The sequence below is a fragment of the Ips typographus genome, linkage group LG6 (assembly GCF_016097725.1).
Source record: "Ips typographus isolate SLU linkage group LG6, UJ_Ityp_2.0, whole genome shotgun sequence".
Classification (NCBI taxonomy): Eukaryota; Metazoa; Arthropoda; class Insecta; order Coleoptera; family Curculionidae; genus Ips; species Ips typographus.
The window spans coordinates 2,845,355-2,868,810 of NC_138427.1; the positions used below are offsets into that span (position 1 = coordinate 2,845,355).

A 23,456-nucleotide genomic window follows, 5' to 3' on the forward strand; every position below is an offset into this window, starting at 1 on the left:
ATTTTTAAAAACTCGCCTAATTGCACTACTTTTAGTAGAGGCTTATACGTCAATGGATAGCCAATGAAATGAGCTTCCTAAAAATATCCCTATTTGGGTTGACAGGTTAGATGGTTTGGCTGCTAGAGGGTGTCAAATTTGACCAATTTTTCACTTTCAATCACTTTCTTGGTGCATCCTTGTAAGATAATTTTTTTATATTGTAATTTACAGTTTTTCAATTTTATTAATAATACTAATTCAATGCCCAGTAATGCCTACTTATTCTTAGTAATGTTGCCATATCCCAAGTAATGCCCACTAATTCCTACAGTTTGTACACTATAATGCCCCAGTGGTTTACCCCTTGTTTCAAATTCAAATCGCTCAGTTCACATGTAATACAATTATTACGTCACTACCACTAGCTTTGAGACGAACTTTACGTTTACTTCGCACTCATAGGAACAATGTATTCAATCCCAAGTTACATTATTAACTGGGCCAGAATAGCTGAAACAAATATGCAACTATAACAAACCATAAGGGAAATTTGTATTTTATGGATTTTGCTCGAAATCAAGTCACAGATTAATTAGTATTCAAACAATGAAACAACAGACACTCGACACTACAACTAGTTGTATAGCTTATTTTAATTAACATTCAGATTGAAGATATTCCGGGTAAACTTTGTCGTTAATATGTAAAGCCCTGGAATCGCAATTATAGCTTTCCAACATTGTTTGTGAAAGGAATTTTTGGTTTTGTTATTACCGATCGAATGCATTTTTCAAAATTATGGGAATTAAAGAGCAAGCATCAATAAATTTTTCAGTTTGATAAAGCGATTTTTCGAGTTTTATGGGGGTCGTATAACTAATGGCGAGCCAATTTACGATTTGTAAGAAAAAGGGCACAATCCCATTATCCGGCACCGCTCCAGCTTTCAGTGTCCCCCTAGCTAAATGTATTATTTGCAATTAATTGGACAGCCCCAAAATTTATTCTAATTAAGTAAAGCTTGCTCCCCTATTCCTTTAAGTTTATCTAGACGATCGCGGCGGTGCCCAAAGTGTATGTACAGAGAGAAAGGGCCATGCAATTTGATCAAATCGAATTTGGTTTCCTTTTATCGGGAAGAGAGCAATGCAAAGGGAGAGTTTTCGAGCCATATTGTTTATCGAGCACCATCCTTTGTTTTTCTATCACCATTTCCAAGTTCTTCAAAGGAGTTTACAGCTAAAGCAAATCGTGAGGGTGTGGAATATTCAGCTTTAACGATTTGAACAATTATTAAATAAAATTGGTAGCCATAAACGAGATCGTGGCATTCCTTTCTCAACTGGCCTTAGTTTAATGGTTTAAGCTTTTATTAATGCCACGGATCCAAGAATTTTAATAAAGCAATATTTACTGAACATTAAGTGTTCCGCACTAGTTCATTATCAACAAATTAAATTCTTCAACTGCTGTCGTTTGTCTTTCGAAATAAAATCAAGAGGCAAAAAATAAGGATGTATTTTTCGTTCCCAGGCGGCCGACTATGCAAATTGGATTTTTCTCGTTTTACTTGTATCAACAAAGCAAAGTGAAAAAGATTTATTCCAAACTAATTTTCAAACTTTTTTGCTTTTGCATACTTTATTCTTTCAATTAAATTTAGATTAATTTTATCAGCCAATTTTGGATGCTAGACACTGCAATTACCATTTTACGTTCTAATTTTAATTTCTATTAATGGCAGAAAAGTTGAAAATAGATCCGCAAAACGCCCCAAACTGTAGTAAACCAATTAAGTTGCATTACAATTGCATACACTTGCCAAACTAATGTTCCATGTGGTTTAGGTGGCTTTATATATTATTTAGTCTATCGACTTGTTGTTATGGTTACCCATTGTCTAATGTTCAAAGTGGTAGAAAAAAGTTTTTATTTTAGTTAAAATACCATTTTAAGTAACTTAAGTAAGTTTGTTAAATATTCTCTGATAATCTGTTTTTATTACAAATTAGCTTACTAATCTAATTTATCCACGTCTGTTTTTGTCTGCCTCGTAAAATACCTAAATTAAGAACTTATTTTCCCCATCTCCCTTCGTCACCCTGCTAGGTGATTAAAACACAATCCCTTACACGAGACGCACTCATCGGAAATTAATATTAATGCTCTATCGTCTTTGTTACAGGTAAGGTAGCTCGAAAACATTAAAACGAAGAAAGAAACGCGAAATGGGATTATTCAAACCACAGGGGATGGCTCGGGGGATGCGGGATCCGGTTTTTGCGTACAGGAAGGGCGAACAATTGAAGCCAAACGAAGATGACACTCCCCTAACACTGCGGGTTTGAATAAAAGCGAACCGGGGAAAAGAAAGCTCGAATTTCCCTATGCCATGTAGACCTCGGTCTATAAGGAAGTAGACCGTAATTGTGTTGTCAAACAAAGATACAAATGTTTGATGTTTAGTAGGTTTATCACGTGGGTTAACTTCGTTGCGGGGGTGAGGGGGGTTCGCAAACTTTCTGGAGTTCACGTCAAAGACCTTTAGAGTATTTAATTTTTTTTTTTTTGATAAGGGTCACGACCCAGCTTGACAACTTCATTTAAGTTGTACTGTCTATAGGTAGGAAATTTCCCTAAGGTTTTCTGTAGTGGGAAATATAAACACAACGGATGTTCAGTCAAACTAAACTGGGTTTAGCTTGAGGAAATTTAATTATTAGCCTTGTATTGATTTTTTCGAAACATATTGGAAACCTCGATATTTATGCCAGAGTGGATTCCAACTGGAATAATTAATAATGCTTTGAACTCAAATCCCTATTGACAACCAGTTTAAAATCGGATTTTGCAAAATGACTTTTTTATTGCTTTCATAATCTCTGCGTCCCCAAAAATATTTTACAAATGGGTGAACAAATTTTGATTTTTTTTTAATATATGGCGTAGTTTTTATGTATATTTTAGGAACAAGCGAAACACTGTACAGGGTTGTGGATTTAATTTAGACCACCCCATTACAAGTTTTATTTTTAGTTTTAGAAGAAAACTTTAAATAGTAAAGTAGTAGATATGTAGAAGTATTCAAGATGTCTCAAAAATATTTTTTAATGCAAATTTAGAAAAATTCTTGACAAATTTTACAAATATGTGTATTGCAGTCGTGAAGTGTTTTCTGCAGCTAATTACACAAAAATGGTGTTTTATATAATTTGGAAGGACAGAAATTTCTATAGACCATTCGTTTAATTTGAGTCCATTTCTTTGAAAAATTTTAAAGTGTATTTTTTGTGCTTATTTTACCTAATTCTTTGGTATAAATATGCCCTTTGTTGTGCATTGGAACCCTTTTTGAGCAAAACAAAAAAATGAAAATTTTGACAAAAAATGCCATTTTTTCAATTTTCGAAAGGTTCAAAGTGGTTATTTCACCTAATTTAAGGTCCTTTGGTATAAATAAAACCTTTTGCTATGCATTGGAACCTTTAGAGAGCAAAATAAAAATTTGCCAAAATTGCACTTTTGACCAAAAATGTTATTTTTCTAATTTTTGAAAGGTTGTAACTTTTTTATTTAAATGATTCCTTTCAATTTCACTAAAACTACGAAATGAGCCAAAACTCTGAAAATAATAACGTAATAAATTGGCTACAGAAACAAAAAAAGACTTATTGTCTTATTTAAATAAATATTTTTTAATAGTTAATATAATTAGGTGTTAAATAAGTTTAAATAATCTTTAATCCTGCAAAGTTGGTAATATTTTAAACAGTTAGAAATCAAATACACTAAGGAACGTCGTACAGGTTTTGATTTTTGAACACCCTGTATAATTCAAATTTGTCTACCAATATGGTAGACAATGGTTTCCACCGCTTACGTATTTAAAGTTATCTTCTAAACCTAAAAATAAAGCTTGTAATGGGATAGTCTAAATTCACACTGGGGTGAACAACAACGGCAAAATTTGTCTAAGATCAGGGGAAATAAATACTTTTAACATACCTGGAACTTTTAAAAGATAATGTGTAAGAGATGTCGCGTTCCTTTTTTCAGTTTGGGCCATGAAACGAGCAAACAGTCCTCCAAAGAAAGCGGGAAAGGAAAATTTACTGTCGGATTACTTTTAAGTATACCGTTCTAAATCCTGGAAAGTAACAAAGCGGCTAAGACTTGGGGGAAGGAAAGAAGGAAAAAGTGCAGGAATCGAATATGTATGTCGGCAACAGCGTTATTTATGGAGGACATTTTTCGATTTTTCCCAAGTTCGCGCTGTTTAAGATGTCAGCCGTGATCTATGTGTTTTACCATCCCCTCGGTCAAACTCAAAACGTTGAACGAATGTCAAAAGGAAACGGGAAACATCTCCCAGACATGGAAGAGGGAGTGTATCCCGTATAGTAAAAACCATTTTTTTAAATAACTTTCATTTTAAATTCCGAACCGGTTCAATTTGAATAAATTCCAGATGAACAACTGAAAAGCTAATCTCTCCAAAACGCGTCCGATTAATATTGATAGTTTGGATGAAAAATATTCAAATGGAGCCTGAAAAGCTTTAAAATTCCATGCTGCATTTTTTTGACATTTCATCATATATAAATTTCCTGAAAACATATTAACGTGTAACCTATCACAAAGGGATGAATTTCAAGGCTGTAACAAGTTGTAATAACAAATTTCCTGCTTTGTTCACCCCCATGTGTAATATATTCTTGCAAAACAATGAGTCTGCACTATGATGATGAGACAAAATTGACGATGACGCTTTCTAAATATCGAACAGAATCCCCTTTTCCCTTTGGTTAATGTCTGGAAGTATGATTGATGATAAGTGAGTATTCAAATAAATTCAGAATGACTGATCGCATTGGAAATTTTCTGTTTTTATTAATCCGCCCTTTGCGTTCTATTGTTTTCGAGATAGGGGCTCTCTAAATGACATTTTATGTCTTTAATAACAAATGTGTTGGTCAAAACCATTGTATGTAGGTGAATTCCTACAAACCGAAACACTAGGTAATTTGTTACTGTTGAATATCGAGTAATCTAAGATTAATTGTACGTGATTAATGACGACTTCGGTTCACCAACAGCACAGTTAATACTCCGAGATGGAGATAATAGAGATCTGTGGTTTATTAGTTGGAGAAACAATTTATGAGTTGACTGGCTCTAAAACTCTATGGCTGTTAATTAGCACGCGTATAAATGGCAAGTAGTATAGTAATATTTCCCAACAAATCTTTTTAGTTGAAAGACTAAAGAAGTGTCCTAAACTAAAGCTTTTAAAAGTATTTCGGTAATGCCAGACGTAAATGCTACTGAAACCCCCCCAAAAACTGTCAGAAGCTTCTCTAAGTGTTCTGAAATTTCCAAGATTTTTTTAGAATTGCCAAAACCATATAAAAGTATTTCGGAAACCACAAGAGGACCCTACATACTACTGAAAACCTCTGAAAATTTGATGTCTTAAACAATCTCAGAATGTTTTAAAATATGCCAGAACCCTTTACCTTAAACACTTCAAGAATGTCTTAAACCTTGCCAGAAGACTGGAAAATCATCTCCAAAATTCTAAAGCCTTCTAAATACTACTGATAATCAAAAGTTTGCCAGAACCCTCTACAAGTGCCTAAACCTTTCAATATTATTTTTTAATTTGCCGGAAGCTCTTTAAAGCATTTCGGAAATACCATAGACCTCTAAGTACTACTAAAACCCTCTCAAAAATGACCAGAAACCATTCCAAGAATATGTTAAAATAGCCAGAAGCTTCTAGGAGCATTTTGCAAATGCCAGAAAACTTTTCAAAAATTGGCAGTATTGGAAGTCTTTAGACATTTCCTAAACCTTCTAAGATCTTTTCTCAAAGTATTTTAGGAATGCCAAAGGTCTCTAAATACTACTGAAAACCTCTCGATAATTTCAAAAAGAATCTACAAATGTCTACAATTTACAAAATTTTTGTTAGAATTGCCACAAACCTCTAAAAGCATTTCGAGAATGCCAAAGCCCTCTACATAATACTGAATACCTTTCAAAAATTGCCAAAGAGCTCTACAAATATTTTAAAAACATTCTGAAAATATTTTAATATTATTAGAAGCTTTTAGAAACATTTTGGTATATCCAGAGAGTAGAAAAATGTACTTTTAAAATTGATTGTGGTACTGAAGAATGTGTTGTATAATGAACAACAAAATTTAATATTAACTAGCTTTAGTTTAGTCCACTCTGATATAAAGGCATAAACGAAAAAGTTTACGCATTAGTTATTCCGTTTTCCAATGTATCAATAATATAGTAATCCAGCAGTTATTGATCCACCATAAACGCTATTTTAATTAAAGCGCAAAGCCAGCCACAAAGCAAATAGGTGCAGTTTTTAGGAAAATGGCCTATGGGATAGTGCGACCACCTATTTGCTTTTACAGCGGAGAGAGCAATTATTTCTACGTTTGCAGGATAGAACTTTATCCATTTTCCTGTTTATTGCACTTCCTGTTAGCGCTGCGTTTATTACGCAAAAGTAAAAAAACTAACGACATCATTTGTAACGAAAGCGGAACTCGTAGTAGACATAAATATACAGTGGATCAGTAAACTAATTAGCAAAAGAGCGTGAAATTCCCCGTTGATCCGGCTAATATTAAATTACTTCAGGACCTAATTCATCAGATTGAATGCAGTTTTCGGGTAAGTCATTCCGGTCTCGCGCTCGTCCATAAAATATGCAATTTCTAGTCCTGCTTACGCCACCTCTCTCTGGGATTCACTTAACTGCCTCCCTGATCCGTTTTCCGTTCACGATCTCTTCTATATAATTATAAAAGCTTTTGCTGACTGGCAGTGAATTAATACTTATTTCGCGGGTGTTGTCAGGACACTTGACGAAAGGGAATTTAATAGAAGGGAAAATGCTTTTTGTTTTTCTTGGATTTCAGTCGGGAACTCGTCTAGTTTCCAAATCCAGGAAATTAAATTTCCTACGTTTCAGTTTTAATACGATTTTAGAACTTGACACTTAAAAATTACAGGGTGATCAACAGCTCTACTCTAGTCTGAAGAAGACAATTTTGTAGATTTGCCATGGGACTCTAGTATAAATATAAAAATATACATTTTTATATGGTAAAACGTGTTAACAGCTTTAATACATAATTAATACATAATTTTTGTATTATGTTTCTGGTTTTTGATAGGATTTTCTTGCTACTTTAGCAGTGAACTTATTTTTTGAGGAATTGTACTTGTTAATAACGATCATACAGGGTGAAACGAGAAAAAAACCTGAATTTTGATCCAGAAGACCTAATTTTCATGTGAAAATGTGAAAATGGTTTTTTTACAGCCTAAGATAACCTAACCTAGATCCAAAAAGCTCAATTCTGAAAAGTTTTTGTGCTACATCCCAGATATTTAGCAAAATGTCCATGAGATGTTCTACTTGGTAAAATGAAGAAGATACCCTCTGTATCTTCACCATTCAACAGTTTAGTAGAGTCGAAAACTTCATTTTGAAAAAATTTCGAAAACTTTAGGAGAAAAAGGTTGTTTCCAGAAAATAAATCCAAAAGCCAACTACAGTACATTCTTACCTTTTTGTGTAAAAAATGGTACAAAAACGTATACGATATGTGTGGAAATTAGGAAAATATTAAAAAATCAGGAAATATTCTCATATGGTCCCTCCCCTCTAATATTTCGATTGGATTCCTCCTTGATTAGTTTTTACAGTTGGGTAACTTAAGCTAGTCAGATTTACCCCAGTAATTTCACGGAACGTTAACTTGCTCATATTGAAGCAAACTTTCTAATTTTGATAGAGCAACTTTGCGTTACTATCACTACATCAAACTCTCAGTGTTTACATTAAAATATTTTAAAACTACACTAGTTACAACAACAGTCTGTTATGAATCTTAAATTCTCCGGTCTTAAGTTAATTGGAACCTGCGTTGGTTAATTCGATTTCGCAGTTTACAATCGGCTTAAACGGAATGAAATATCCACGCAGACAAATCTTGGAAATGAAGTTGGCGGGCATTTATTTCGATTCAGGACTCTAAATTGTTCCTTAATTGCATACTCGAAATGATAAGGAGCTGAATTGAGTAAATCTTCGTTACTGGGATTTAGAGGGAGGAATTAAAGACCCCAAATCAAATTATCCCAGCTCGTCGTTTATTTATTCCGCGAGACAAATATGCTGCCAAGACATTTTCCGAATAATTTAGTCTGCGTCTGTAAAGGTTTTTGTTAGAAGTTGACGTTTTTAATTTCTGTTTCAGGGATAGTAGCCCAGACAAAAATTTTGGAAATTCAACCTCGTTATCGGCCGATTCGGAAAGAACTTGGTGAAAATCTCGTGTTGGCGTGTCGGCCCAATGTTCCAAATCCAGGATTAATCACAAACTTAGAGTGGAGAGACAAAAATAATCGTAGAATCGAAAACAGCCATCGCAGTAGTCCAATGTATATTCAGGTAAAATTTATTGTTGGATGCCAGACTTAATTTTCTTAAAAACGAGTGCCGTAGATCTCTTTCCAAAGTGTCTAGTTTATTGGAAACGTAAAATTTCCAGATTTATTTGCGTTCAAAGTGATTTGTGCCCAAATTGCTTTTGGCATTCGGATAGCGCAATTTGTTTGTCTGTTTATGTACACGTTTACTCCAAGGTTATTGAAGCGTTTTAAAATTAATGACTTTCAAATTTTCACCAACTGCAGTTTTGAGAAACTTTTATTCCAATTATCATAACGGAGTCTAATACATTGATGTGGAAAACGAGTTCTGTAACAAACTAAATTTCACCTGAGTTTTATTATAGGACGTGCCTGGCGATGTGGGCATTATGCTAGTCTTTACCGGTTTAACAGAACAACAAGCAGGGAATTACAGTTGCCATGCCAATTACGAAACTTCCGAGTCTCTAACGTCTTCAGTTGAAGTTAGCACCTTTAGTAAGTTTGTATTTGCGTTGTCCAGGCTAGAATTAAAATGTTTGGCTACTTTTAGTCGATGTCCAGTTCACCGATGCTCCGGAAAATCAATACCCCAAAGCGGGTTCCAAGTATAAAATTAAATGCAAAGTACGTGGTGATCCCTTCCCTTACATTGACTGGTATAAAGGTGACGAACTGATTGGAGAAAAAGAGGAAAAGTATATTAGGGAAACTGACGGACTTATTATTCCAAATGTGACCGAAGCTGATGATGGAACTTACAAATGTTCTGCTTTAGTGCCTGTGACTGGAGTATATAAAACTAGAAACATCAATGTAAGTTTCAGTTTTTTTACAAAACACTGAGTTATGGTGGTTTTTTTTTGTGTAGGTGGAAGTTCAAGTACCTCCAAAAATCCTCCCAATGGATCCGGTTCAAGTTGTTGAAGGTGAAACTGCATCTGTTAAATGTAAAGCTACAGGGAAACCTCCTCCAAAATATCAATGGATTAAACTGGACGGACGAAGGGATTTATCGAAAACCGATAGATTTTCCGTTAAGGAGTTAACAGGTGAGCACGCTTTCTGAATTTAAACGTCAGTTTTCCAGAGACCTCAATTCCCTAGTGGTTTTCTTGAGGCGAAACTTTATATGACTGGAGATATGTAAATTTATCCGGAATACATATTGCCATTTCTCCCGTACTATTTTATTAGAAAATTCCTGTTTTACGGTGCCGTATTTGAAATTTAATATTTAATGCAAGTGTTACTTCCGGCTATATTTTTATATTTCCGTATGGTAATATGTTTTGATTTGTTTGGAAGTGTAGGAAGTTCTTCAGTGTTGTTTTTGAAAAAGTCTTGAATAACACACTGTAATCCAGGATCATTTAACAACGCAACCCAAATATTAAAAATAGAATGTCTTTTCAAACTGAAATTCCTACATTTCTAATCTAGTTAGTGACAGTTTAAACTTGCAAATTAGTACAATATCAAACGGATATTTTAGACGTAAAGTCGCAAATTGAATTGCTACAGCTTATAATTGTTACAGGAGAACTAATTATGAACCGAGTCGAATCCGGCGACGATGGCATGTATAAATGTGTGGCCACGAATCCAGCGGATCGGGCCGAAACAGAAGTTCGGATAAACGTTTTAGTCAAGCCGCAAATATACGAATTGTTGAACAGTACAACACCTGTGGGTAACGAGACCCGACTAGTATGCAAAACAAAGGGCAGACCACCACCCAGAGTTACGTTTCGGAAACTCAGCAATCCTGAACCGTTTCAAGTTGGCCAACAGCCCAACGATGACCGAATCACTTTGGAACAACAAACCAATAATGATGCAGGTAAGGTCCTTGAATTTCAAAGCGAAATACACTTTGACTATTTAGTATCTACATTTTGTGTTTCACTTTCATTAATTATATTACTAAACTTATCAAACTAGTAAAATTTTACTTATAGTCCAAGTTTGACCAAACAACATTTTTTGATTAATTAATTACCCACGTTCGAAACTTAATCACATTGTAACTAACCAGAAGCAATAAAAAACAGCTTTCCGAAAGCTTATAAACTAAAATAGTTGAGCAAAAGTTTTATAAACCCAGCTAAGTTCGAAACTAATTTAATCTTATAAACGTCTTGTTTATAACTTTGCGAAATTTTCAGTGGATTCTATTTTGTTAAAGTGGTGCTTGCAGGCTTAATAACAGGATATTTTCAGTTTTTCTTGTAGAACTTAAATGCTATTTTCTCAGATGCTTAATGTGTGTCTTATTGAACTTATACAGGGTGTTGACAAATGCTATTTGAGCTGTAGTTTTGGAAATTAAAATTGGAAAAAAAGTTTAATTTTTTGATAAACAACTGAATTTAATGACTGCATATTTTGTCCAGTTTTGTTAAGTGAAGTACATGGTTTGATAATCTTAAAAAAAAATACTCAATTCAGTGGCATGTACATTTTTTACTAAGTAACTTACCCTGCGCAGTGATTATTCAGTAGTGTTTGTTTCTCGGTTTGTTTAAAAGGCACCAAAACAACGAAAAAAAATAATTATAGATGTCTGCTTAACCCTAACTCATCCTGTACAATAATTATAAAGTAGCTAAAGACTCCTAATTATTTTGGAAATGCTAGAGAAGTCTTTAAAATCGTTTTAAAATTAGTAGAGAGCTCTAAAATCATCTAAAACTTTGCCTTATATTGCCAGATCGCTCTAAAAATGTATTTAAAAATACCAAAAGTTTGTAAAGCCTTGAAGAAGCCTAAAGTCATTTTCAAAATGCCACAAATTAGTTAAAAATTAATATTGATAGATGCTTTTAGAATCATTTTTAAAACTGCCGATACCTCTAATACTCTTCAAACCTCCAAGATTCTTTCAATACTGTCAGATGACTCTGGACTAGAAATCACATCAGAAATACAGAGACATCTCAAATACTTTGTACACCTCTCAACAGTAGTATTATAAATGCCAGTTGCTTTTAGAATCACTTTATCTGTAAAAATCTTATGTTTTCGTCGTAGAAGGCACTTTTCCAACTTATCTGACAATGTTAAGTCGTGAAATTAAAAAATGAAGGAAAATGTCAATTTGATGATTGTCACAGTTAATCGTTTTTAATACTTGTTTATCTGTCAATCTGTTTGAGCTTGCCTCAATCAGCGTCAACTTTGTAGTTCATAGAAAATGTTCTGCTTAATTTCACATTTCCTTGTATGATCTCAAAATTCTTCAATGCAAAATACAATATTTATAAAAAAAAATAAATCTACAGAGACACATAACTGGTTTAGTTGCAAATTACAAACACGAGTTTAAAGTTGGAAACTAATTTAACCTTACAAACAACAGCAAAGCCGGTTTCTTTTTCCCGAACAATGTAGAGTGTACTTTCCGAAAGACAAACAACAGAAAGTTAAATTAAAACCCGCTTTTACTTCTCCCCTACGGTTTTTAGTCAACTTGTTTTTAACTGAAATTTCAGGTGAATCTTCGGGCACGCTTATCATAAAAAACGTAATTCGGAGCGACGACGGTCTATACCAATGCATTGCCGAGAATCCTACGGGAGCGGCTTACAAGAACGGACACATAACAGTGTGGTTTAAGCCAACATTTAATCGAACCAGAGATTTACCTCCTGTTTGGAGCTGGGATGGTAGGCCAGGGAATTTATCTTGCCTGCCCGAAGCCATTCCTAATGCCACGATCGTTTGGCGGTGGAATCAAATTGAAATCTCCGAAGAGAACTTCCAGCACGGTCGAGTTTCGCGAAACAATTTTGAGGTTATCGGCACCAGTCCGCAGTCTTTCCTTATTGTCAAACCATATAATGAACCACGGTAAGTGTGCAAAAAATCCTAAATTCTACTAGCAAAAATAAATTTAGGCACTGCGACAAACCTGAATTTCCATGATATTATCATTAAGGTCGCCGTAGTCGTTTCGATAACTGGTTACGATTCCGTTAGTGGAATTTTGCTGGAAAGTTTCCAGGAGACTCACACTATCAATAAAATTTACAGCAATTAAATAACATTTCCTTATTACTACCAAAGATGCAAGTTTTTAATAAAAGAAAATATCACAATGTTAGGTTTTTGTGGGGAAGCGTAATATGATTTGAAGTGCTCTTTCGATCTTGTCTGCTCTAGTTAGAGAAAGATTCGATTTACGTCAGAAACTGTGTTGGTCTGGTTAACAAGTTTTTTATTTTGATTCCGACTAAACGTTATCTTTATTAATTTAATATGTCAAGGTTGCTTAAAGGGGAAAATGAATTGATTGCGTAACGTTAATTTCCCTGAAATTATGATAATCTGACGGAATAACGTAATAATAGAACATTAAGAGCAGAAACTTCTGAGACTAGACCCTAAAGTTTGAAATGGTAAACAATATTCACCATACCGTTAAAATGAACATATCAGCAGTTAATTTTGGCTTCCGGCTTTTCTCTGTTTAAACTTACGCATATCGAGAGAACTGAGAGTAAATAACAATTAGCCACCAACCCAAACTACCCTTTCATAAATTTCCTCTACAGCGTATTTCCCGGCTTGTACTGTTTACTTTTCGCTAACAATTTTTCCGCTTTGGTAAACTTGTATTTCTTTCAGTTATTACACCCAATACGAATGCATAGCGAGGAACGCGTTGGGCGAGGCTTCAATTAACATCAAATTAAAACAGGGTTTTGTTCCATTGGTGATTGGTCAAGTCAGAGCTGAGAACATTACCGCAACAACTATTAAATTTTCTATCGTACCCCCCAGTAATTACGACGGATTGCCAATTAGATCGTATGTAGTGCAATACAAACCGGAAAGGCAACCATTGTGGGAACAAGCTTTGAAGCATGTATGGAGTTATGGTAAGCTGCAAATTTGTCCATAAAGTGAAGCCTCGGGACTATTTCTAGTTAATTAAATTTCGGAGAACTATTAGCAGTGTCGTGTTACAGCTATCAACTTAATGACTGTTTTTGAAATATCAGATTCAAGCCATTATACTAATTTTTTTCTAGGTGCACCCTACATTTTGGAAAACTTGATCCCGGAAGTAACTTATCATTTCCGATTTGCGGCCACAAATGACGTTGGTATGGGGCCTTGGATTAATGGACCGACTTTTACGATGCCACGTCGGTCGGTGCCCGCAGAACCAACCATTTTGGTACCCGGTGTGGCTAATTGGACCGAAAAACTCGAATTATCCAGCTTGTATTCCGATCATTTCGAACTTCGATGGAACGTCCCCGCCGATAATGGAGAACCTATCGAGTATTATCAAATTCGATATTGTCAGGTGAGTTTCGTAAACAGAAATGTTGAAATTATCAAATTAACCCAATACAACAATTAAACGTTGTTATATTAAAATAAACACTTCTGATGGTAATAATTTTAAATGTTTGCACAATTGAACTGATAATAATTATTCTTACTAAATATTGAATTTATATAGTAATTTAAATTAAAATTTCATATGGCAGCACTGAAACAATAATTGCATCAAATAATGATTGCACTTATTTCGCAGGCAAACTTACGGGAATAGATTCGCTTCAAACTGAAACAAAAGTCAATAACAGCCCGCTCTCCTTCTGAAAACTATTGAAATATGTATGTATCATTCTTGATTCTAGTTCGTTCCGTAAAACGGAAGCAAAAAAGTATTATTTTATAGTAAGTTTCCATTAAATTTAAATTATTAATAACATAATTCAGTACAGTTATCTAAACACAGTCCAGTCGGATTGGGTCATTATTTACTTTAATTAAAATAACGCGAGAAAATTTGGCTGGATTAAATAAAATAGCGAATTTTAAACCTAAAATTAAGTGATGTCGACCGGAAAATAATTAAATTTGAAACGAGTGAAGTAGTGATGAGGAAAGCTGTTTAATCTACCTAAAAATACAGAGTGTATGTTTGTTTGAGGCTTTTTTAGCCATAAAATGAGTGCCAAATCTGCAAGAATTAAAGTTTCTTACAAGACGCGTTTCTAAGATTTATCACAATTAATATTTTGACAGTGGTCACATGATGATCATCCATAAATAATTATTGCAAGTCATTATTATACTGAATAAAAAAAACTTTAATCCAAATAATAGCAGTAATACTCCAAATGAGTGATACAAAAAAACGTAACTATTTTTATAAAACCTTTACTTCTAACTATTTCAATCTCTTTCTGGATTTGGAGACAAGTTTCCTTTGAGTAAGTTTTGTTTGTTTTGAAACTTCCAACACTAATTTTGTTTTGTTACTCTTAGTGAAACGAGGAAACTTTATGACATAAATAAAATATTTATTTTTTAGTAACTGTGTGATTTTTCCAGGTGGAAAGGACAAATGGAGTAGAAAAAGACATCGAATGTAGTGAAAACATCGAACAGTCTGTTCAGTACACGAATTATCCCTTAGACCGGCTATTACCGGACACTTCGTACAAAGTGGAACTGAGGGCACATAACTCTATCGGAGACAGTACTCCAGCTACTTTAAGATTCAGAACTGCAAGAGGTGAGCGGGAATATTATAACTATCACACAGACTCATTGGTGAATACAAGTTGTGTGATGTGCGTGAATTTTTACGTGTGGTTTTGTGTTTTTGCTTTAGTATTTGTTTAGTTTTTTCGTTTTGTTTTGCTTTTGTGTTCGTTTTTATTTTTGGCCGCATTTGAAACTTTTGTGTGAACAAGTTTTTTTTTTGTAACGTTTTGTTTTACCCTCATTAGCAGTTTTGACGATTAACACAAGATTGAGTGAATGATTGATAAACCACCGATTAATAATTAGTGTTCACTTTGTTAATTCTTTAGAAGGGAAGCCATGGACGAATTCATCTACGAGATCGTATTCGTTAGTGATTCTACCAGCTGCTTTGGTATTTGCTTTATTCTGTAACTTGCGATATTATTATTAATGTTTGGAAAACGTAGCCACTTTGTGAGTAAAAGTAATATAAGAGTAATATCTAAGAGAAAATTTTGCTATTTTAGACGCGTCCAGTTTAAGGTATTACATGGAAGTTGTAAAACTCCTGGCCGTGATCGTTTTGATACTTTAAATTGGGCGATTCTTAATGACAGATTTAAAAAAAATAAATAAATGTGATGTCTAATTTTTAAGTGATATATCAGTGTAAGTACAATTTAATTCAAAGATAATGCTTTTGTTAAGTGTCTGCCCCCAATTGAAATTTTCTGATTTAAAATTCAAATTAAAAATTGTTTGCTTTTAAATTCTAACAGCAGTAAATTTCCTTGGGCATGATTTATGAAATCTGGCAGACAGAATTAATTAATTATGCATGTTCCATTCATTAAGAAAAACTTGCAATTTAGAGCAATTGCCGTGCATGGCCTAACTCCTATTTTGCGATAAATCCGTTTTTATGTGGCTTTTTGTATCCAGTAGCTGTCTGTAAATGTATTATAACTAATAAAGCTTCTGACCGTGAAAACTGTGTGAATGTGCATGTATAGAAAAGTATGCTAGACCATGTTAAACGAATTTTTTAGATACTAAGTGATCAACGAAACGCCAATCTTATATTTTACACTAACCCAATGAAGGTCTGTAGTGTTTTAGGATATCAAAAATCATTTAAGGTAAACCAGGAAGAGTTTTTTAGAGTAGTGGTATTGATATACTTATGTTATTCTATCCAGGGTGCTAAAGAAATAGCAAAAACTTAATTATTCATGGTAGTTGACCAAAATGAGGAAAAATATCATAAGTGACTTTCTGTCAAGGTGACTTGGATCACTGTTCTTACCATTAATTTTATATGGATTTGAATTGTTTGATGTCAAAACATCTAATTTACACCAAATTTACCTAACATTCTCATTAACCGTCACCCAATAAAACTTACTCTGAAACAGCATGAAGAATCCAGAATCCTTTGAAGGAATTTACTATAGGATGCTTTATTTCAGTAAAAGAGTAAATACCCCAGAAGAAAATATGTCGAAACATGATTGAACTGCGAGCTTTATTGTACTCAGCTTTTCCGTTCCCGGAGATCTTTTGTGTTTATAAACGTTCTCGAAGATGCCGCTCTCTACCTGATAGGAATTCGGGATAGCAATCCGCATTAACTCGGCGAAAGCTCCCGCAAATTTTGCTTTGATTGTGGAAGTTTTCTGGTGTTGGAGACTGAAATATGTAGTACGTTTGCCAGTATCCAAGATACTAAATAGTCATTAACCGCATGCAATTTAGAAGTTCTTTACCCTGCCAAATCCAAATTAGAGAAGCATGCCTGATGCTTTGGGTGTTTCTGTCATAGTAAACTAACCTGACGGATTGTAAAGTTGTACATTTTAGATATTAATAAATAAAGGTAAAAAATCACTTAAATCGGTATCTTTTAACACTGCCCATATTTGATATAAATGATAATCATATCCTTCCTTTGTTGTTGGACTCAATACTGCAGTTACTTTCACCATCTATAAGTTGTAAGGTAGCACAGAATTTTGTAAGTACATTATTAGAAGTAGTTTAAATATTATTATGTTTTCTAAATAAGTTTACGTGAACAAACTGTTTTTAAAAGATTTTCTATTCTAGTTAGACAATAAATTTTGAATATCTTTTAATCCTGTTAAGGTTGTCAATTTTAATTGGAAATAAATCATTGAAAATGATGTGTGATTTTTGCTTCCTGTGCTTTTGTACCTTGTGAGCGCGCTGCAGTTTTAAAAACAATGTAAGAAGTATGCAAATTCTTCACGTTTGGATATCGACACATGTACGTAGCTTTGTGTATGTATTTCAAGTGCTAAAAGTTTACTTTGAAATGCGTACAATGTTTAAACAAAACGTAAGTGTAGCTTTGCTTGATGTGTAGTTGAATGTATGCTTTTTTTAACACATTACTCACACTTATCCACTTTATACCTTTATGCCAATAAAAGCGGATTTATTAACAAAATCTTTTGCATGCCACAATGAATTGCAGTTACACTAAAAATAAAATGAAACTTGGGTAAATAGTATCAATATCAAATATCAAAATTGATCGGCCCGCAACAGCAAAATGTAATATTTTCATTCAATAGCCCGAAGGCAGGAAAATATAAATTACAGAATCATCTTTCTTCGAGTTTAAAAGTAATATCGTTCGGCTAAATAAATGAGACTGGGGCAACTTTGACAAGAAACATTTATATAATAGTTATAGTGCGGACAGATATGTTTCATTGCGTGAAAGTTATATTCAATTTAGTTTCCAAGCCCGAAAGATATAAATTGTTGCACCAGCAACGTTTTGTGATAAGAGTAAACTTATATTCACCCACATTATTTGTTCTCTTACTTAATTTACTAATGCCATATATCCTCTGAAATTGGTAATTTAAATCAAATAGCCGGATGTGTTTATACAGAGGAGATGGGTTAATTTTGTGTCAATATTAGGATATTGAAAGCTAAACTAAATAGATTTGTTAAAATTATTTCAATTAACCGATAATTTCCAGTTTTTACGAAGTTGAAACTCCTATTAATTAATTAATAACGTGAAGTAAAAGTTTTAGCTTTTCCTTACAACTTCACTTCTAGTAAGTAAAGGGTTGGAGTTGGCAACTAAGTGAATACTTATCAACTAAAATCTAGAAACTGCTCTGTGCATGTATATGCAGCAAAAGATTTTATTCACTTATGGTGATTATTATACAACAATATAACATTCTAAACTAACGTCATAAATACTGCAAGCAATACAAAACTACATTAATTTTTCTTCAAAACGTTTTTCCAATTTAAAGTAAACCTGCATTAAAACCCTTATAATAGTTTTTAATGTTATGACCGGTAAAAAACACATTTGTTATACACTGTTTTAGCACCATTTTCACAACTAAATGTATGCGTAATAATTTTTTTAGGTTTCTGTTCAATTAAGTCTTGATGTACAGCACAACACTTAATGCAAGGGAGTTGCGCTTGTCTACTGCATTTATTGAAGAGAAATTGCTCTCTAATATTCTATCTTTTGAGGTCAACCAATCAAGTTGAAGCAGATGACTGGTTTGCCCATTATTTTGCTGTCGGTTGCATTCAAGCATCGTAATTTGATGAGTGTGTGGGTTATTGAGCTGCAAAGCTACTCTATAAAACCTGTTTTAGGTTTTGTAAAAATGAATTACTATATATGACACATTTCAGTTTATCCACCTTCAATTTTTTGCATATCTATTAGGCTTGTACCTTTAAGCGATAATTAACCGTAAATTTTGTAATTATCGTCGCAAACCTAGCGTAACTCCCATGCAACCAAGCGAACTGATCCACCTACCAGCCTATGCATAACATATTTTTATTTTCAACGTTACTAATGTGTTATAGTTGTGGTGATGCAGTTGGTACTGTTCAGTCATGGGTTATCCGTATAGAGGTACGCGATTTTAGTTACTTGTTACCGGTCGCAAATTGGTGAATCATTAAATATTCATAATAAACAAGTTTGATTGCAAATGCACACAGTTTCAGTCAAAACAGTGCCGGTTGCAGGCATCCATATAATTGTCTGCCTTTAGAAACTTACAAAAAACATTAAATACAATTTTACTAAGACGTTTTTCCAACGTGTTTCAGGTATCGGGCCAGTTCCCATCGAAAGTGCACCAAACATGAGTAGCGGCCTAATTATCGGGATAGTGGTGTTGTCCCTTTTGGTAATATTAATCATTGTCGACCTGACGTGCTTTTTGGTGAATAGAACCGGACTGATAGCGCTATGCTGCGAAAGGGCGCGGAAAAAGAAAAAGGACGAGGAAGACCCCAAACTTGGAAGGTATAATTTTTAAATCATCAATTTTAATCACATGTAGCAACACAGCTTTTTAGTCATCAAGGATGTTTGGGTTGCGTAACCATATTTGCAATCATTTTCATTAAAACTCGACAAATTTAATGAGGAAATAATAATTAGTTTTGTGTGTTTAAAGTACAACTTGGTACCATTATTGTTGAAAATTTGTGCTCAACCATAAATCGAAAATGCACTTTTGTAATAATACAAATGATAATGCTTTGCTTCATTTGTTTCTGAAACTGTTTTAGTAAAGTAGGTATATTATACACTCATATTTTTGGTTTTCTAAAGTCTTCACCCTTCACCACAAACTGACAACCCACTAGAAAACTGAAATATCTGTCCAAATCACCACAATAATTACAACAAACTTTTGGACTTTCACCCATCAATCCACCACATCACTAGTAGAAAAACAAACGACATCACCATTGCAAATTTTAGTTTATACAGTTGGCGATTTCCCCTGCCTTATTGCAGTTACAAAGCAGCACCTGCACACCCGAATTCACTCAATCTACCACAACCGATCTTATTAGCTGGGAGCCCAACTACGTAAGACATGCCATGCTAATGCTCGTCTTTATTCAAAGTTATAGTAAAACAGCATGATTGTTTTGTAAATATGCATGTTCTAGTTAACATGAAGCTTATTTAAAGTCAGTTTCAAATCAGCTTGATAAATACCAATGATTGTCTAAACTGTGAACTTATATTAGAACTGGATTATGTGTGGATAATCCACATAACCAGGCTTATTCACTTATCAAACTGAAAATTGGCTTGGTTCGTCGTATATGTATGTTAATATTGCCTTCGTGTAACAAACTCCAGAATATTTAGGGCTTTTACATATTGCATAAAGTAGACTACCCCCAACTCTCAATGTCAAACATGCCGACATTACGCTTTAAGTTTGAGTTAAATCGTTACATGTATAGCGGATATGAGTATTTAGCATGCTAAACTGAAAGCTTAAAACGTATGCCTTAAAAAAAGTTTATTACTTCTACAGTACTCTGACTTGTAAGAAACTCAACAAACATCAACTGAGTTCACTTACTACAATAAGCATGGTATAGAATGTTTTATTAGTGTTTGACCTGTTAAAAAATAATGTTTGTTATGCCTTATAAAATATCAAATTTACACGATTTCTAGTGAGGAAAAGAAGCCGCTAAATTCACCAGCTGAAAAGTCCATCAGCGTGGAATTTGACGGACAACAAGTGCATACCAAATCAGGAGTAGTCATCGGCAAACATTCCGCAGTGTAATTCCAGAGCAGGCTTTCATCATACTTTGACAAAAAGTAGGAGTACTCAAAAACTTAACTTTTCTCAGCCTACAAGCTTTAGTAGATAATATTGGATAGGCGTTATTAAGGATGAATGGATGTGAAGTTATTGTTGTTGAGCCAAGTTATACCAGTCTGTATAATTATTATAATGTGCCAAATTTGAAACTTTGTATTGACAATGTAGACGTGGTGGAATGCTTTATAATCAACCAAATACACAGCCAGCAGAACTGAACTGAATGTGCTATTGCTTGTAATGAATACTACTATAACATATAGTCAATAAGTATTATTTATTTTACTGTAAGACGTTAGACAGTGTTGTTTGGGTTGAAAACTCTTTTTTTTTGTTAATATTAGTTATGATAAATGTTTCTGCTACTTCTCACTTTAGAATCTTAACGTGCTTTCTAGATTTACCCTGTAATATACCAGTCAATTTAATAACCAAACTAAGTGCACTAAAAATGACAAGACAAAAGTACAAAATTGCCTACTTAATAAAGAAAACAGGAAATGTAGATTATTAATAGAATAATAAATGTACAGTGCATAATATTTTTCGATAATAGAAAAACAATGGTGCAGTTAGTGTAGGATATTTTTTCTATGACAGAACTGCATTCAAATTTATTAAAATGTAGAAGTTACCGTTTTGCTTTGAAACATATTCATTCCACTTTTAGCTTTTAAAGTGGGATCAAAAATAATATCAGTATTAAAAATGTTTCATGTCTTGCTTATTGCAGCTCACATTTGTGTACTTAACTGTATAAGACTCTTAGTTTAAGTATTGTACCAAAGGTTTTCGTTCTAGGGCTTGTGTAAGTGACACATCATATAAATGGATTATATGTAGCTTTTGATATTATTTAAATACAGATATTTATCCTAGTTATGGTTGTATTATTTATTAAACTGCGTGAGTACCAACTGATAATTCAACTTGGTGTTCAGTTTCTTAAAAAGTTTCCATGATTCAGTAACCAAATATTAAAGAATGTAATATAATAAAAACACATTAAAGGACACAAAAACATCTTTTTTTTCATTTTTGACCATTCAAATAACGTCTCTGAATTTCTTAAACGATGAGACAGAAAAAACAAAAAGTATCAAGCATACACAATCAATCAACTTCTTCCGGCCGTACAGGGTGAGCTAGAGGAACAACAGATTTGTGGTGAACATCTCGAGAAAGTGCTTTTCTCATATCTATTCAGGTATTCAAAAAAATGTTAATAAAACAGTCAGAGGTTTTTGTAAACAAATTACTTACCAAAAGCATCTTCATCAGGATCACCAGAATAATACTCCAAAACTGTTCTATACACAATGTAACCAAGATTGGTGTACATTTTAATGGCGACCTGGTTGCTCACTCTTACGAAAAGGTCAACAAAATATGCTCGCTTCCTAAAAAAAAATTGTTGTTTGTGTCAAAATTAAAGCTACCAGAAACATAAAATCCACCAAATAGTCACCAACAATCAAATTTAAAAAACTAACTTTTCTGAAACATCTTCCAAGAAATTCATCAAAGTGGCCGCTAAACCTAGTCGACGGTAATCGGGTGATACAGTCAGAGCTGTCACATGTCCATGCCAATTTTCTCCTGCACCTTCTGCTTTACCCATTACTACAATAAGTTGAACAATCAAAAATTATGTGGTGATTGGCATGAAATAAGCAGATATAAAGTATTAATACTAATACTGTAAAAATAGCCTAAAAAACCACTTGAAGTAATGTTATTGGTAATATGATAATACAGGCAAATTCCTGACTGAAGGTGGATTAAATTATTTCTCTATAGATAGGTGACTTACTGTAGCCCATAATTTCACCACTAGGAGATTCAGCCACTTGGAAGTATTCTGGCCAATGTGCAAGGTATTGCATGTAAAATGATAACCCATAAGTCTCAGTTAAAGGATCCAAGTTACTGAAAGTGAGTAAATTGTATAATTAACAGAATTTAAACTAGAGAAAATTTGAAAATTTATTAAAATTACACTTGTTAATCAGCTTGATTGTCTGGGTCTGTAAAAGCATGTCAGTGAGTTAGGTTTTACATAAATTCTATGTACTATGATCTACTTACACCATAAGTGGTTAAGGAGACAAAACACCACAAATAATTGGATAACTTTAATGTTTTAAAAACATGATAAAAATGGTAATAAGTAAGTAAAATCTAGTCTAAAAGTACAATGTACATTATCTATTACCAAAAAAGGTATAGTTTTGATCAATTTTGGTTTAGATATGGTTCTCATATGAGTTTGAACTTTTGAACTCAGGTTGGAATAAGCTACATGAAGATTTATATCCAATCTACAAAATCAGTGATAAGCGGATTTAGAAATGTTGCAAATCAACAAATTAAAGCAAAACATAGGGCTAATTAAATAAATAAATTAAAAATAGTCAGGGGCCCTACTGCACATAATAAGGATTTCAAAGAAACTACTCACACGTTGTTGAATTTATACATATCATCACACGTAAAGGGTCGTAAAGTGGTCATTTTTACTATTAGTCTGATACTTTAAGGGTTGGAAAAAGTAGTAAATCTATAAATTTAAAAAAAGATTCAAAAAGTGAAAAACACAAACAAATAGCACAAACCTAACCCAACTTTTTGTCAATCTGTAATTCTGTGTAATGTCAGAATTTAAGGTTTTCAATTGCAGTCACGTGACCGACTGTGGATTCTGCAGTAACCGGTCAGATGGTATAATTCTGATTGGAGAAATATGACGGATGCTAATGAATTAACCTATGTTGAACATAGAGCTGACACATACGCTAACATAAAAAGAGTACGTGCAAAAATTAGCGTACTTTACGGTTT

The 23,456-nt window shown here is 33.5% G+C and overlaps 2 protein-coding genes across 5 annotated transcripts in view; one reads left to right on the forward strand and one right to left on the reverse strand.

Moving 5' to 3' along the window:
• Positions 1–21,493, forward strand: part of Fas2 (neural cell adhesion molecule fasciclin 2) — a 58,498-nt gene extending 37,005 nt beyond the window's left edge. Inside the window, exons 2-13 of one of the 4 annotated variants that reach the window (XM_081982706.1) lie at positions 8,277–8,470; positions 8,817–8,949; positions 9,005–9,267; positions 9,323–9,503; positions 9,992–10,294; positions 11,946–12,303; positions 13,081–13,334; positions 13,488–13,768; positions 14,809–14,992; positions 19,081–19,279; positions 19,745–19,855; positions 20,462–21,493. In XM_081982706.1, the coding sequence (XP_081838832.1) occupies positions 8,277–8,470; positions 8,817–8,949; positions 9,005–9,267; positions 9,323–9,503; positions 9,992–10,294; positions 11,946–12,303; positions 13,081–13,334; positions 13,488–13,768; positions 14,809–14,992; positions 19,081–19,279; positions 19,745–19,855; positions 20,462–20,576 (2,576 nt within the window). In that variant the 3' untranslated portion in view covers positions 20,577–21,493. Of the gene's footprint in view, positions 1–8,276; positions 8,471–8,816; positions 8,950–9,004; positions 9,268–9,322; positions 9,504–9,991; positions 10,295–11,945; positions 12,304–13,080; positions 13,335–13,487; positions 13,769–14,808; positions 14,993–15,293; positions 17,130–19,080; positions 19,280–19,744; positions 19,856–20,461 lie in introns of those variants that run through there. The other 3 variants (XM_081982707.1, XM_081982708.1, XM_081982710.1) reach the window with 3 other exon arrangements.
• A 133-nt stretch (positions 21,494–21,626) lies between these two features.
• Positions 21,627–23,240, reverse strand: Naa20A (N-alpha-acetyltransferase 20 A). The gene is made up of 5 exons (XM_081982711.1): positions 23,077–23,240; positions 22,429–22,544; positions 22,109–22,238; positions 21,879–22,015; positions 21,627–21,814 (listed from the first exon to the last, which is right to left on the reverse strand). The coding sequence occupies exons 1-5, from the start codon at positions 23,127–23,129 to the stop codon at positions 21,729–21,731; spliced, it is 522 nt and encodes a 173-aa protein (XP_081838837.1). The 5' UTR covers positions 23,130–23,240; the 3' UTR covers positions 21,627–21,728.
• Between the last annotated feature and the right edge of the window lie 216 nt (positions 23,241–23,456).

Bases quoted from the DNA above. Each gene is read 5' to 3' on its own strand.
- Naa20A (XM_081982711.1), bottom strand. From the start codon at position 23,129: ATGACCACTTTACGACCCTTTACGTGTGATGATATGTATAAATTCAAC. The intron at 22,545-23,076 runs GTGAGTAGTTTC...ACTCACTTTCAG, and splicing joins ATGTATAAATTCAACAACGT to TAACTTGGATCCTTTAACTG. The intron at 21,815-21,878 runs GTAAGTAATTTG...ATACCTGAATAG, and splicing joins TCCTGATGAAGATGCTTTTG to ATATGAGAAAAGCACTTTCT.